The sequence below is a fragment of the Cucurbita pepo genome, chromosome 11, assembly GCF_057944985.1.
Source record: "Cucurbita pepo subsp. pepo isolate OVF chromosome 11, ASM5794498v1, whole genome shotgun sequence".
NCBI classification, from domain to species: domain Eukaryota; kingdom Viridiplantae; phylum Streptophyta; class Magnoliopsida; order Cucurbitales; family Cucurbitaceae; genus Cucurbita; species Cucurbita pepo.
In genome coordinates this window covers 14,550,641-14,565,693 of record NC_141808.1, presented here as the reverse complement: position 1 = coordinate 14,565,693, position 15,053 = coordinate 14,550,641, and the positions used below count along the sequence as shown (strand labels likewise).

General features: G+C 34.9%; 1 protein-coding gene and 1 pseudogene across 1 annotated transcript; both read right to left on the bottom strand.

The window, feature by feature from the left end:
• Window positions 1-6,777: 6,777 nt before the first annotated feature.
• On the bottom strand, window positions 6,778-7,632 carry LOC111806095 (ethylene-responsive transcription factor ERF017 pseudogene; annotated as a pseudogene).
• Window positions 7,633-13,933: 6,301 nt separating this feature from the next.
• On the bottom strand, window positions 13,934-14,738 carry COPT5 (copper transporter 5). The gene has a single exon (XM_023689772.2). The coding sequence runs from the start codon at window positions 14,642-14,644 to the stop codon at window positions 14,216-14,218; it is 429 nt and encodes a 142-aa protein (XP_023545540.1). The 5' UTR covers window positions 14,645-14,738; the 3' UTR covers window positions 13,934-14,215.
• Window positions 14,739-15,053: the final 315 nt, after the last annotated feature.

Below are 15,053 nucleotides of genomic sequence, written 5' to 3'. Positions count from 1 at the left end.
AGACATCGGCCCAATTTGAGCCCATTGCAGTGACTTTCACAACTCAATCTAACTCAAATTAAATTATTTTGAGCCGTCCGATTATTCTTTTTTTTTTTTTTTAATTATTTAAATAAATCATACTTATCTACCGTAAATGTTACGTTAATAATTAAAATATCATAAATTTTAATAATATTCCTAATTTTTATAATTCGAAGGTAAAGTTGGATTGTAACCCTATTTTCGACACAAATAAAAATAAAAATAAAAACATCTAACACGGTTCGTCTCCCTGATTTGGAATTAGTAGTTCAGATTAATCGAATTATCTGATCATATGAATATGCCTAGCAATCTACCTATATGGTTTGGATTGGATAGTCTAGATTAGTCGGACTTATCAAATTATATGAACACCGCATTTTTTTCAATAAATTTAGTTTTTTTTATTGGATGAATGTGTTTTTATTCGAGCGGAGAAACTCAACACCTAAAACACAAATCATTTAGCTCCACAAACTAACACGGTTCCTTAATAACTCAACTAAGCGTCTTGAATGTTTCCTAATTGTTTTTTTGGTTTCTTGTTGTCTTCCGTTTTAAATTGTTCACCATATTGTTATCTCTGTTGAATGCAATTTAATTTCACCCTTATTTCACGACTGTGGTCAATGACTTAGATCTCCATGCTAAAACGAAAAAGAACCATCTATTTCGTCGGTCTCTACTTAGTGTCAGAATTGTACTTTTTTTTTGTAGCAGACTTTGCAATTATGCGACACTCACTCCCGACACCGAGTGAGTCAAGCCAATTCGAAACCGCGTCGCCTGCGGCAAGGCGACGTATGCTCAAGCCTCGAGCCCCGTTTTGATAAGAACTTTAAAAAACAATGCAGAGAGATTTTCGAAAAAAAAAGTTCGAAAGTAAGATTGGATAGAGATTAATAGAAATGTTACAGACTATAAGCGAGAAAGGCAACACAACTGGTTAGATAGTATAGAACTCTTAGTACCTACAACTCTTTCTTTCCTCTAGGGAGACTTTCACTCCTATTTTATATATGGCACTGCTTGCTACATCATCAAGAGGTCACAACGCCTATTAAAAGAAGAGAAAAAAGGGTTTAGTGTCGACACATAGGCATAGGGACTTAACTCCTAATTCATGTCGAGTAGACCTTGTTGTAAAAGCGGTAAAGAAAAGCAATAAAATGATATAACGCAAGAGTTTTGGCATGCAACGGATATGTGGCCATAGGTAATACGCCTTAGACAAGCATAACATGCTGGCCCAACCACCTAAACTTAGCCGAACATCAAGACTAGTGGCTCATTTTGTTCCCCTTATAACGTTGGTTTTCCGCCTGTAACATGGCTGCATCCACTTGCTTCCTAGTCATATTTAACCCGCTAGGCTCGAGCCCATCAACCTGTTTGCGAAACCCACTTAGGCTAGCACTCGTTTCGGATCCAACTAGAATCGTTTGCGGGGTCGAAGAGTACTGTTGTCAAGATTTGAGTTTCTAATAGCATCGTTATAGTTATAAAATCAACGTCTCCGTCTAATTTTATTGCCGAATTTAAATTGACATTTTAGTGTTATTATTAGCTAGGAAAATACTCATTACTTGAGTGAAATTCTAACTTGTTTCTTATTTTGTCAGGCCCCAAAATTTTAGACATATTGGATCGGTACAAAAGCCATCTTCACCTGTGTAAACCAAAGGACAAGCCCTCATAGGCACAAGTTCATAACTCACTCAAAATCGAGTCACATATGATCGAGTCACGTAATGATCATCATGTGAACTATTAATTTTATCGATTAACAGATTTATAAAAAGAGATTAAATATTTCATGGTTCAGTCTTATACAAACTCATTGTATAAGTATCTCTACTCATGTCTCCACATGAACGATTTGGATCAAATTATTTGTATAAATTACCTAGTTGGTCGTATCAATAGTGTTACCAAGATAAGACACCTAACCATATTCATATACTATAGATCATTTAGGTTATTGCTTATCTTACGTCAATCATATACTACGTTAATAACCTTGGACTTTTCATAGCATAGATAATATTAAATCAAGAATAAAACAATCAAAATTATTATTAAAAAATTAATAATTAATTACGAGACTTTCGGGCATAAATCTCAACCGTAAATTCTTTAATTTGCATCCTACAACATCTGTCCCGTGTGGGCGCAATCAAGGGGAAGATACCTTTTTCTGATCAACCATTTGGTTTCGGGTTTATGAGCAATTTGGCGTGTTGTATCGTAAGGACTTCGGCCATTTTTTGTGAGTTTTCATGGATAGAGTTTGTTTGAAAAAAGAAAAAAAAAACGACAATGACCGACGGTACAATACAAAACCACAGACATGTACATGAGAGTTCAGCTATAGGTCGTGGAGTGACATATAATTTATAAATGAAATAGATTGATTAAAAAATTTAATTAATTAATTTGTGTCATTGGAGCTTATAATTTATAGGTTTATGGGCAAGCTCTTAAAATTTAAAATATTTAAATTATATTTAATATATCTCTAGATAAAAAAATATATTTAATTTAAAGCGTTGAAATTAATATTTTAGAGACAGAAATATATGTTTTAAATTGGTTAAATATATATTGAGATATTTTATTTTAAATATGTCAAAGATTCCTCTCAAATTTCTACAAATAGGACCCAGGTCTAAGCTAAAGTGTGATCTCTCACAATTTCGTTAATCGAAATTTCCTCGTCCTTTCAATAAGCTCCCACAAGTTAAATTATTGGTGTTACAGTGATATTCAAAAGAATTCGTGGAGGAAATTCATTTTCGATTTTTAGGGTGCATTGATCTATTAGTTGTAGATGGATCTTGTCACCATTGATATACGTCAGACGTAATATGTTTCATGTGAATGGTTAAAGAAATAAGTCATCGACCCGATACATACGTTGCATTCAAGATTTGGAGGAGAATTCGTTAAAATTTTGGGCTTGGAGACTAAAGTAATAGGAGATTAAGCCGTCGTAAAAGTATTACAAGGGATTGACTAAGGCTTAGTGTTTAGAGCCAGACGCTGAGCAGTGTGTCAGCAAAGACATGACTCCCAAGGGAGCTGGATTGTGAGATCCCACGTCGGTTGGAGAGGGAGAACGAAGCACTTCTTATAAGAGTGTAGAAATCTATCCTTAATAGACACGTTTTAAGAATCGGAAGGTTGACGACAATACGTAACGGGTCAAAACAGACAATATATGCTACGGTATCTACAAAAATAGCGTTTTAAAGTAAGTGAATTTCCTATTGGATGCCCATTAGTAATAATAAGGTACACGTGCATTTTGTTTGTAGTGCGATTGTTGTGATACATTAAAAAATGTCATTTTAAAATGTTTATGGGATGGATTGCATTTATTATTTATCATATGACATGATATTTATGAAATAAAATTGTGACAATTACTTCTCAGTTAACGAGTTAATTGTACCACTATAGTCACGGGTTCGATGACCATCATTTTGGTTCATGAACCCAGGCTAGAAGATTAGGGTTTTAACTTTTGCCAAAACCTAAATGGTCCATGTGTTTGAGACTTGGTCCGAGGCTAGATGAATAATATCTTCAAGTTCACTTTGGGTCTTATTTCCGAGCAAGGTCATAGGCTAGATGGCCCAGTGTTGAATGATTTTAGGTCCTCAAATTTATGCTACACTCTGTATGTTCATATTTAACCCTAACCGGAGATTTTTATTGAATATTTATAATACTCAACCTTTCAAAACATTTTTTTTAAGGTAAATGCAGAGCGGAATAAGGGGCGGTGCATGACGATGAGCGTATACTTTACTTGTTTTCTTTTATACTTGGTCTTGAACTAGAAAACGTTCCATCTGTTCTTAAATAGCTTCTTTCAAAAGGGCTTCCGCTTGAGGAGTGAATGTCTTGATCTTGGTCGAAGATATTATTTCTTGAAACTGGAGTTTATTCGTTTTTACGTAAGTACGTAACGCAACGAGAATTTTTTTTTACTGGTTCAATTTCTAATAAATCAAAATAACCATTCGTTCTAATATAAATAATAATTTAACATAATTGATATTTCATCCTACACTACATTTTTTAATACTAAATATTTGTTTATATAATTTTATAAAATTTATTTATTTAAAATTAATTATTAAGAGTTATTACCAAATAAACTTAAAATCCTAAAATTTAGGGTATATGAATTAAAATTACATTAAATTTTAATTATTTAAAATTATTTTAATAAAATGGTTAAAAATACTGATAATATATACAAGATACCAAACACAGTTATTTGATTTTTCGTCATTATTTTCTCAGATATGATAAATAAAGCATTGAACCCGACAAACTTTTAAAAATCTCTTCGGTGCTCGTGAGTTATATTAATTTTGTAACGTGTTACGGAACGGATTTATAGTTCAATCATTTCGATATACGTTACGAAGATTATTTAGTTCAAATTTGTATATCCAAATATTTAAAAGGGAAACTCCGAACAAACTTTATTTATTTTGATTAAAAAAAATAATTACGTTTATCAACTTTAAAATGACAAAGACTTGCATGGCGTAGCGACTCGAGTCGATCGACGTCGAGAAAGTCACATCGTTACAATATATATGTATAGGTTGTTTAAGGAAAAAGGTTGCTAGGGTTTGTATGGGCGGAGGAAGGTGGGCGGTGCTACCCATTGGGGGCGGCCAGCGCATAGCAGTACGGCGAGGCTAGGCAATATCAGGCGGTGATGCATAGCTATCCGCCCAGCCTGGACCTCATTTGCTATTGCAGTCTCCATCCCCCACTGTGATATCATATCTCTTTTATAATAACACAAACCCCTTTATGATAATGAAACCATTCTGTATTATTTTCCCCACGTTTTTAACGCATCACTCTAAAACCTTGTTGGGTCTTTGGTCAACTTTCATGAGCCCTCATTTTCCAACTCATACTAAATTTGATCTAGGTTAGAATAAGAAACAAAACACTCGGTTCGGTTCCGTCGGGTCATTTTCGTTTCAATTCTAATACGTTTTGGAGCTTAATTTTCATTTCATCTAAGTAGGGTCGGTCGTGAAATGCTAAAACATGCAACATGATGGGTCCTACCATAAGCGGCGCAGTACTTCTCTACACACGGCTCACTACGTAGGCTCGCACACCCCTAGGCCGGTTGGTTGGGCTAGCGCTCACTGATGGGTTGTTGCTGGATACTTGGAGGAAATAGCGGTCATCGTAGCATCGTGGAAAACATGATGGTCATAATCAGTCTCATGGTGGTATGTGTCTGTACTCATCATAATATGGGAGTATCTTGATGCACGTGAACATACAATTATGCATGAGATCTACGTACTTTTCATCGTGGTATAATAAATGATGCAAGACAACGTCCATTCTTTCGTAACATATTAAATCTAGTAATTATGCGTACATAATTCTTATACGTCATTTCCATAACATAGCTTCCAAGACATGGTATACGAAGGTTGTGCATCATACATTTTCTTATTTCAAAACATATCATGGCATGTCATAGCATATCATAACATAATATGACATTTCCTTTATACCATAATATTATTTGGCATATCATATAGCGTAATATAACATAACATAACATCACATATCAAAGCATATCACACATATGACACGTGCAGAAACTACTGGGCATATGTCATCATACATAAAGCAATTCTTCCAATCAAACCGACTGTAGAGCTACTTACGTGGTTCACTTAGGCCGAAACTACTACGATCTCTTCATGTTAGCTTAAGGATCATTTGATACTAGTTTAATGCTGCTCTCTGAAATTTAATTTTGTCTAAATAGTCTCACACTCATAAATTAGAATTCAACTCTAGAAATTGGCTCACTTAATTTTGTATTAAATTAACAATAAATGCTTTTGAAGAGTTGAAACTGGTAAAAATGAGTCCGAGCATATCAGACCCGAATCAGATTAGTCAAAAAAATCAACTTGAAGCAGTAAGAAAATGTATTCCCCGACTAGTTTCGAATTGCTGAAGTAATTGTTGTAACATAGAAAACTAAAGGGACGGAGACAACTTTCATTTTCTTTTCTTTTCTTTTTCTTTTTAATTTTGAATTATTACCATTATTAAATGTGAGTCTCATATTATATTATATTATATACACATACATATACGCTTGTAACCTCAAACTAATAATTGTATCAACTTAAATTCAAAACTTTATGAAACTTCGAACACCTAAATAGTTGCTTCATTGTAGTAAAAAAAAATGTAAATAAACTATTTTTACCTTTACACCCACAGTAAAAACTTTTTTTTTAAAAGTCAAAGAATATTACCTTTAAAAACCAAAGATCTTTCTTAAAACAAACAAATTTTAACTGTTTATTAAAATTACTTTTTAATCTTTTTAAAATTTTAAAAATGTTTGAAACAAATTTTAACCGTTAACTTCCAAAATTAACCATTAAAATTACTTTTTTAATCTTAATTTTAAAAAAATTAAGAATATTATTGAAAATTTTAAAATATTTTTTAGAACAAAAAAAAAAAAAAAAACACGAGAAAATTATTTGAAGAACATAACAGTATTTCAGGGGAACAACTGTCCTGTTTCCCCTCCTTTTCATTATGATTGAAAAACTTGACTTTTCCTGAATGTAAAAAACCCCACGTGTCTAAAAATTTAAACCACAAATTGAAGATAAGAGAATACCAAATTTGCTATAAATAAATTTAAAAAAAAAAAAAAAAAAAAACACTATTTTGTGTTCATATATTTATATCGTCTCATCAATCTACAGTGCTTGAAAAATAAAAATTTGCCCAAAAAAAGGATCAAAACAATCAAAACATACCCAGAAATCAAAGAGCCCTGGAATCTTAAAAAAAAGGGTTCTTTTAATGATGGGTTTAAAAGTTCCAGAGAAACGATTGACCGGCGGCGGCGGCGGCGCCGTCTTCATCGTCGTAATGGTCATTCGGGGATTGGTAAAAATCACTGGTTAATATGTTATCAAAGTCGTCGTTGTAAAGTGGGAAGAGATTAGAAGTGTCTGGAGTGTAGTCAACGGCGTCGAGGTTGTCGAGGAATGACCAGTCAATGTTTTGGTCGGAGGTGGCGGGAGGAGCTTGGAGACGGTCGACGGCGGCGTTGTTTTGGTCAGCACTACCGGAGGAGTGTTGATTATAATCATTAGCGAATTTAGCTGCCAGCTGTTGGATTTCATGGGCAGTGAGGGAGTGAGCGTCGAGAATGTCGGGCAGTGGTTGGTTGGGGAAGTTGAACTTAGCTTGTCGGCCACGTAGGCAAAAGAGGGCAGCGTCAAAAGCACGGGCAGCTTTCTCCGGTGAGTCGTAGGAACCGAGCCATATTCTGTCGCGGCTGTTAGGGAGGCGGATTTCCGCTACCCATTTACCCCATTTCCGTCGTCGTACACCTTTGTATTTGGTGTCACCGGCGGCGGAGGCGGCGGAGGACTGGCTGAGCTCTGGTGGATTATTATTGTTGTTCATGATTTTGAGTGGGGGCGGGTTTTTCGGCATATATATATATGGGATGTTTTTCTTGACTTGTTCAAACTTGAAAGTGGACGTTTGAAACGGAATGACACGTGGCGCCTTCGGAGGGTGTGTGTTCACTGTCGCTAACGCGGTTCCTATTGTGTTTTCCGCCCTATTTTTGCCACGTTGCTTAATGCCTTTTTTACATGTTTTGCCAATTTTTCTTTTCTTTCTAATTTAATTTCTTATAATTTAAAGAAAAATAAATTATTGTCTTGAATTATTTAATTTTTTTTTACAACAAATATGCCTTTTCATTTATTTATTTATTTATTTATTTATTTATTTATTTATTTATTTAGATATCTTTGACTGAAAAACTATTCTTGACTTGGCATATTTAGAATATGTTTAAATATTAATTTTTAAATTCTCTATTCTCCAGCAAATTTTTTATATAGAGATAGATTCATTTTTCGAGCTTTGATTCTGAATGAATTTTCTCTTACGGTTAAGAAAGTGGTGGTGTTTTAGCGTTAGTGAAGTCGTGTTTGTCCTGACATTTTGATCGAGTAGGGCAATTGTTCGAGTATATCCTATTAGCTTGACTTGGGTCTATCGTGGAAGTTGTTAAGAAAAAAAAAACTCCGTTGATTCTTTTGTGTAAGTGGAAATTAGTTAGAACTTACATTTGTGTTGAGACTCGAACTTGTAGGGAATAAAATTTATGGATTTAATGAAATATGTCGTATTTATAGATAAAAGTACTCGGTTATTGGAGAAATTTACCTGCCTATTCGTACCGGGGAGAATAGGTGGTTCGAGGGGGAGATTCTGAAATTGCTAAACAGTGTTTATTTTTATTTTTGAATTAAAGGTGTTCAAAAAAACTCGATAATTAGAAAAATCTAATAAATCCAATTCAATTTGAGTTATATTATGAATTTATTTGGGTTCGGTTAAGTTCAAATAAATAAAAATTTTATGGATTGGGTTGGCCGGTGGGTTTCCCTAAAACTAGTGAGTTAAGCTCCTTATATCCCTTACCGAGCATAGATCAGCTCGATCGATTTGCTTTGACTAAAAATAAAATATGAATAAATGATCCAAACAACCCGAACCAACTCAACCCAAAAAAAATTATGGATGAAAAAATTTACAATCCGAACAATTGAATTAGGTTTAAGAAGATGTTGCAACTTAACCCAACTTAACCCACGAACACCCGTAGTTGCTATGTTAGTTTTTGTTTTTATATATAAAATCCGCTCAATGAATGTTAAAACCGTGCTCTTAAATTAATTTGTTAAAATAAGATAAGGACGGAAACGTTAATTTTTGTAAGTTTAGGGACTACAATGATAATATTTGATTCGGAGTGTGAAATGGACAAAAATGTGTAGAGAAAGTGTTTCAAATTTGGAGTAATTAGGGTTTTGGTTAGTCTATGAGGAAGGACCAGCTTTGAAAAAGGGGAGTGATCGGACGTCGGCCAGAGGGGCGGAGGCTGCGCCGGCCTTCCGACTACGTAGATGAAAGAACGGCTCTATAATGCGAGGTTGACTCATATTTGAATCCAATTTAAGATTGGTTCTAAGGGTCAAAAGTTATAATCATTGGAAGAACTTCCAAAACGGCTCTCCTAAGTCTTCCATATTCCCTAATCAACTTTTCAAATTCCAATTCTACCCTTGATATATATACACGACCCTACGAGTCTACGAGCCTACGAGCCTACGAGCCTACTGCTACTAGATATTGTCTTCTTTGAGCTTTCATTTCGAACTTCCCTTTTTAAAACACGTCTACTAAGAAGATCTTTTCATACTCTTATAACAAATGTTTTCTTTCCGTCTCCAATTGATGTGAAATCTCGCAATCCACTCTCCTTGAGGATCCAATGTTCTCAACAGTACACCGACTGATGTCTGGCTCTGATACCATTTGTAACGGGCCAAAACGGACAATATCTGTTAGTGGTGGGCTTCCGGTGTTACATTCTCAAGATGAATTTTTTTAAAAAAAATTCATTTGAATTAAGTTGTTGATATATATATATATATATATATATATATATATATATATATATATATATATATATATACTCTGATACCATTTGTAACGGGTCAAAACGGACAATATCTACTAGTGGTGGGATTCAAGTGTTAAAATGTTAATAAAAACTTATTTACCGACAAGGCTATTGAAAAATATGGTCTTATTTATTTTATATGATTCAATACTGTCTTGAATTTTGGAAGCCACTGCAACGTTCGATGAATACGAACAAAGCGGTACTACTTTTATCCTTATTTTTTTTGTTAGTGAATCCGACGTTATTCGACTGTAATTAACTAATAAAGATTTAGGTTGACCATAAGACGATACGTTTAGCCTGTAAATTTTGACTTTTAAGCTGTCTACTTTAATAGTAAGTGAGATTTTGGAAGATAACAGCCATTAATGGAAGTAAGGTGTAGAGACCTTTCAACCGACACTGTCCCATCCTCGTCTGAACAATTCAACCTTATTTAAGTCGATAAGTTGTCTGAAAAAACCACATAATAAGATTCACTCGTCCATCTGATAATTATTACTATATTTTAATATATTATAAAATACTAATTTAACCACAATGTCTATTTAATCCCATTAGAGCTCGAGAATCCCCATTTAAAAGATATTTGAGAGACAGAACGGAGAGAGATTTCTCTCCATTAGCTAAACGGGACAAGATATTATATTTTTTATCCCTGCACACAACTCTCCGCTACAAAACTAACCTATATATATATATATATATATATATATATATATATATATTAATATTATTATTATTATTTGTTTGAAAGAATTATTGTAGATAAAAGAGTAAAAAAAAAAAAAGAAATGATTTAAATGATTGTAGAAAATTGGGGAAGTCAAAGAAATAGTGAGGCGGTCAGCGAGGAATGGACGGCGGCGAGCATGGGCGGTGGAAGCGTTTGCGGCGGAGGAGATGACTCATTGATGACGTGAGCGTATTGAAAGCGACAGATGAGAGGACAGTTGAATGGAGTACTGGACATGTGGAGACAATCATTTTCGACCGGTATGCTATATATATCCAAGTGTCATCCACGTGTCAATTAAATGTCAAATCTCGTTAATTAAATCGCGCAAGATTATATTCTCGAAAAGAAATTTCTCTCCAATAGATAAATAGGACTGGAAATGAAAATTATTTTTTCCGTTCTCGTATAATTCTCCGCCCCGCTACCATATATATATCAAAACTTTTACTATTTTACAAATATTGATAGGTTATCAGTATTAACGGAACCGATCGATATTATATTCTCATCCTTAGTATAAATCACCATTTAACCTGTTTTAAATATGAACGAGAAGAAATTTCTCTCCATTAGATAAATGGGGTCGGGAATAAAAATTATATTTTTTTTTGTCCTCAATCTAATACTATTTTACATATATAGTACTTTATTGTTGTTTTTTATTTTCCGACTATGTTTATCATATTTAAATTTATGGCGAAGATTATGATATAATATTAAAATTTTAATTTTAGAAATGATTGACATTTTTTTTTTTTTTGTGAAATATTATTAAATTTGTTAGTATGTTATATATATATAATTAATATTTATAATAAAAAGTGAAAATTATGAATTAATTTGTTTTTAAGGACTAATGTTAAAAATAAAAAATAAATAAAAGTTTCGAGAGGAACTTGATCTCGCAAAAATAAATTGATAATTTGGCTGATCGAGAAGGTTTCTCGTCCTTGTCTCGCTTTGTAGACATCTCTAATCCTCGACTCTATATATACACAAAAAAAAAAAAAAAAAAAAAAAAAAAAAAAGTCATGTGGATTGATCCGACAATTTTATTGAGTTTTTTTCATGCATAAAATATGATCCAACAAAATTTTGGTAGGGTATCTGTACCAATCCCTATAAAATCAAACGGAGAATTTCGCGAAAATGATAATTGAATTTAGCGCGACCTTGAAACGTGTGGAGATAGTATCCGGGTTGAACCGTGTTTAATTCTAATAGTTTCCTTTTTATAAAATAATTTCAACAATAACTACTAAATATTTAGGAATTTTCTTTTCAATATTATATATACAAATAAGTAAAGGAATCTTAATTATAAATTATGTTATTTGTTTTTTTAACTTTTAAATTTATTTGTGTGAATTGGTGAAGCATTTATAAAAACTATCCACCCATGAATTGAAGCAATTACAGGCTGGGCCTTCGGCCCATTAGTTATGACGTCCACACCTATGTGGCACAGATGACGTAAGCAAATTCCTGGTGTTCTGGCTGACATCAGCTGGACCGGTAAAACGCAGAGTAAATTATTATTATTGTTATTATTATTTTTTTGGTCTTTGGAATGTATTCACCTAGTGTCTTTTATTTCATATAAATTATTATTATTATTATTATTATTATTTAACGAATTTGAATAAAAAGAAGTATATGTACATCAACCCGACTATATATCATTAAACAAGTATCTTTAAAATTTAAGGTAAAGAAGAAGAATCCAACTATGATCCGAATGGTTGAGTATGCACATTGTCACTATCGTCGTGGTCATAGTGGAACATGCTCCTTACAAGACATGTTGCTTCCATCCCAGCAGTGGAACATGCTCCTTATAAGACATGTTTCTATGATATGTTTCTATTTATAGAAGAGAGACCATTGTCTTGAGAGTGAAAAGCAAGCGATAGAAAGTCTGGTCCCTCGTGACTATCAAATTGTGACTTGTGATCTAATGAAATCATTAGTGAAAGAAGGACCAATGACGATCCTATCCTAAAGGAGAAGGAAGAGTAGGAGAAGGAGGAGTCAGAGAAGGAGGAGTCAGTCTTCTTTGTTTGTTTGAAGATCAAGTAAGAAATTGGACAATTATGCCATTCGGAATCCGTCCTAGCACTGGAACATGCTCCTTACGAGACATGTTGCTATGATCCTAGCACTGGAACATACTCCTTACAGGACATGTTGCTAGCTATGATCCTAGCAACGGAACGTACTCCTTACAGGACATGTTGCTAGCTATGATCCTAGCAACGAAACGTACTCCTTACAGGACATGCTGCTATGATCCTAGCAACGAAACATACTCTTTACAGGACGTGCTGCTATGATCCTAGTAACGGAACGTACTCCTAACAGGACGTGCTGCTATGATCCTAGCAACGGAACGTACTCCTTACAGGACGTGCTGCTATGATCCTAGCAACGGAACGTACTCCTTACAGGACGTGCTGCTATGATCCTAGCAACGGAACGTACTCCTTATAGTACATGCTGCTATGATCCTAGCAACGGAACGCACTCCTTATAGGACATGTTGCTAGCTATGATCCTAGCAACGGAACGTACTCCTTACAGGACATTCTGCTATGATCCTAGCAACGGAACGTACTCCTTACAAGACATGCTGCTATGATCCTAATAACGGAACGTACTCCTTACAGGACATTCTGCTATGATCCTAGCAACGGAACGTACTCCTTACAAGACATGCTGCTATGATCCTAATAACGGAACGTACTCCTTACAGGACATTCTGCTATGATCCTAGCAACGGAACGTACTCCTTACAAGACATGCTGCTATGATCCTAGTAACGGAACGTACTCCTTACAGGACGTGCTGCTATGATCCTAGCAACGGAACGTACTCCTTACAGGACGTGCTGCTATGATCCTAGCAACGGAACGTACTCCTTCCAGGACGTGCTGCTATGATCCTAGCAACAGAACGTACTCCTTCCAGGACGTGCTGCTATGATCCTAGCAACGGAACATACTCCTTTTAAGATATGTTGCTATGATCCTAGAAGTTAAACATACACCTTATAAGACATGTTGCTATGATCCTAGAAGTTGAACATACACCTTATAAGACATGTTGCTATGATCCTAGAAGTTGAACATACACCTTATAAGACATGTTGCTATGATCCTAGAAGTTGAACATACCCTTTATAAGACATGTTGCTATGATCTTGACAATCGAACATACTCCTTATAAGACATGTTGCTATGATCCTAGAAGTCGAAGATACTCTTTATCACTATCAAAATTAACTTTGCTTCAAAATGCCGCTAGGTACCAATACTTCATACTCGGATAATAAGTTACTATAGTTGTTTATTTGTTTATTGTTTGCTAACCTATAAATGGTTTGGAAACTGCCAATCTCGGAAGAGTGGTATTATTTTAGCTACCTTTATTCTGTTTCCCATCCCAAGAAGATAGAATGATGATGGGCTTTATACATTGAAATTGAAATCAAAAGCTAAGGATTTATGGAGCCATTTTCTGCTATCTTATCTGTCAAACTGCAAATCGAAATTCATCAACAAAAAACAAAATAAGGATCATAATCAACCAGTAGAGTTTCTCCCCCTAATTGAAATTTTCCACAATTTGACAGACGAATAGACGAATCACAATATTTTACTCCGTTTATGCACAAATTATCTAATCATAAAACATCCAAACAGATCTGCAGAAATTGAAGTAAACGGCCAATCAATTTAGCAAGAAATGAAAAGAAACAGATCTAATAAGACAATGCAAGAAACCGATTCGTATCTGAAAGGAGCAGATTCAGCAATTACTTTTCATTCAGCTTTCATCTGATTCGCGATACTGAGGAAGAACTAAGCACAGGCACAAGGATTTTCAACGCTAACACTGAAATCCTCATCATCACTCCTAAACGCCAAATAACCAAACGCAAGCCCTAACACAATCGCAACGAAAACTCCGCCATTAAAGGACATGACCGCGAGCATCAGAAGGTAACCTATCGCCGAGTTGACTCCGAAAAACAGAGATTCTGCAAATTTCACAACCGTCCACTTACCAGCCACTTTAGATCGAAGGAGAGGAACATCGATCTCCGATGGCGACGGCTTCCGACATGAAAGAAGCTTCAAACGGATGCGATAGCTCTCCAAATACTGGTAGAAAACGGAAACGATGAAGCAAGCGAGCAAGGAGAGGGAATAACTTAGCCATGAATTTGTCCGCCATGAATCGATCAGGAGCGTCACCTGGTTGCTCCAGTAGAAGGTCATGTGCATCATCTTCGCTCTCTGCAACGAATCAACGGAATCGGTGAGATTGGGAAAGCGGGAGAGTTTCTTGTTGGGGTTAGTAAGGATATGGGGCCGTTTTAACGCCTCGGAGCTAATTTTTGCTTGGTTTGTTGTACTGTGAGGCACGTAGTACACTTGTACGATACAACAACGTTTTACGAAAATGCCCTTCACATTTTCCTTATTTACATTTCTACCCTTCCGGCCAAAATTCAAGCCTCGGTTGTCTGTCACATGAATGAATTGAGACGACTTCCGAATAAGAAATATTTTAAAGATAAGATGATTAAAAAATCTTAAATTGGATTGTGTCGATGTCAGAGATGCTGTCGTTGCATGTCATAGTCATACTCGTGCACCGCGTGGATCTGGGTTTAATGGCAGAGATCGTTGTTGT

Excerpts from the sequence above, each read along its gene's own strand:
- COPT5 (XM_023689772.2), bottom strand. The coding sequence starts at position 14,644 with ATGATGCACATGACCTTCTACTGGAGCAACCAGGTGACGCTCCTGATC.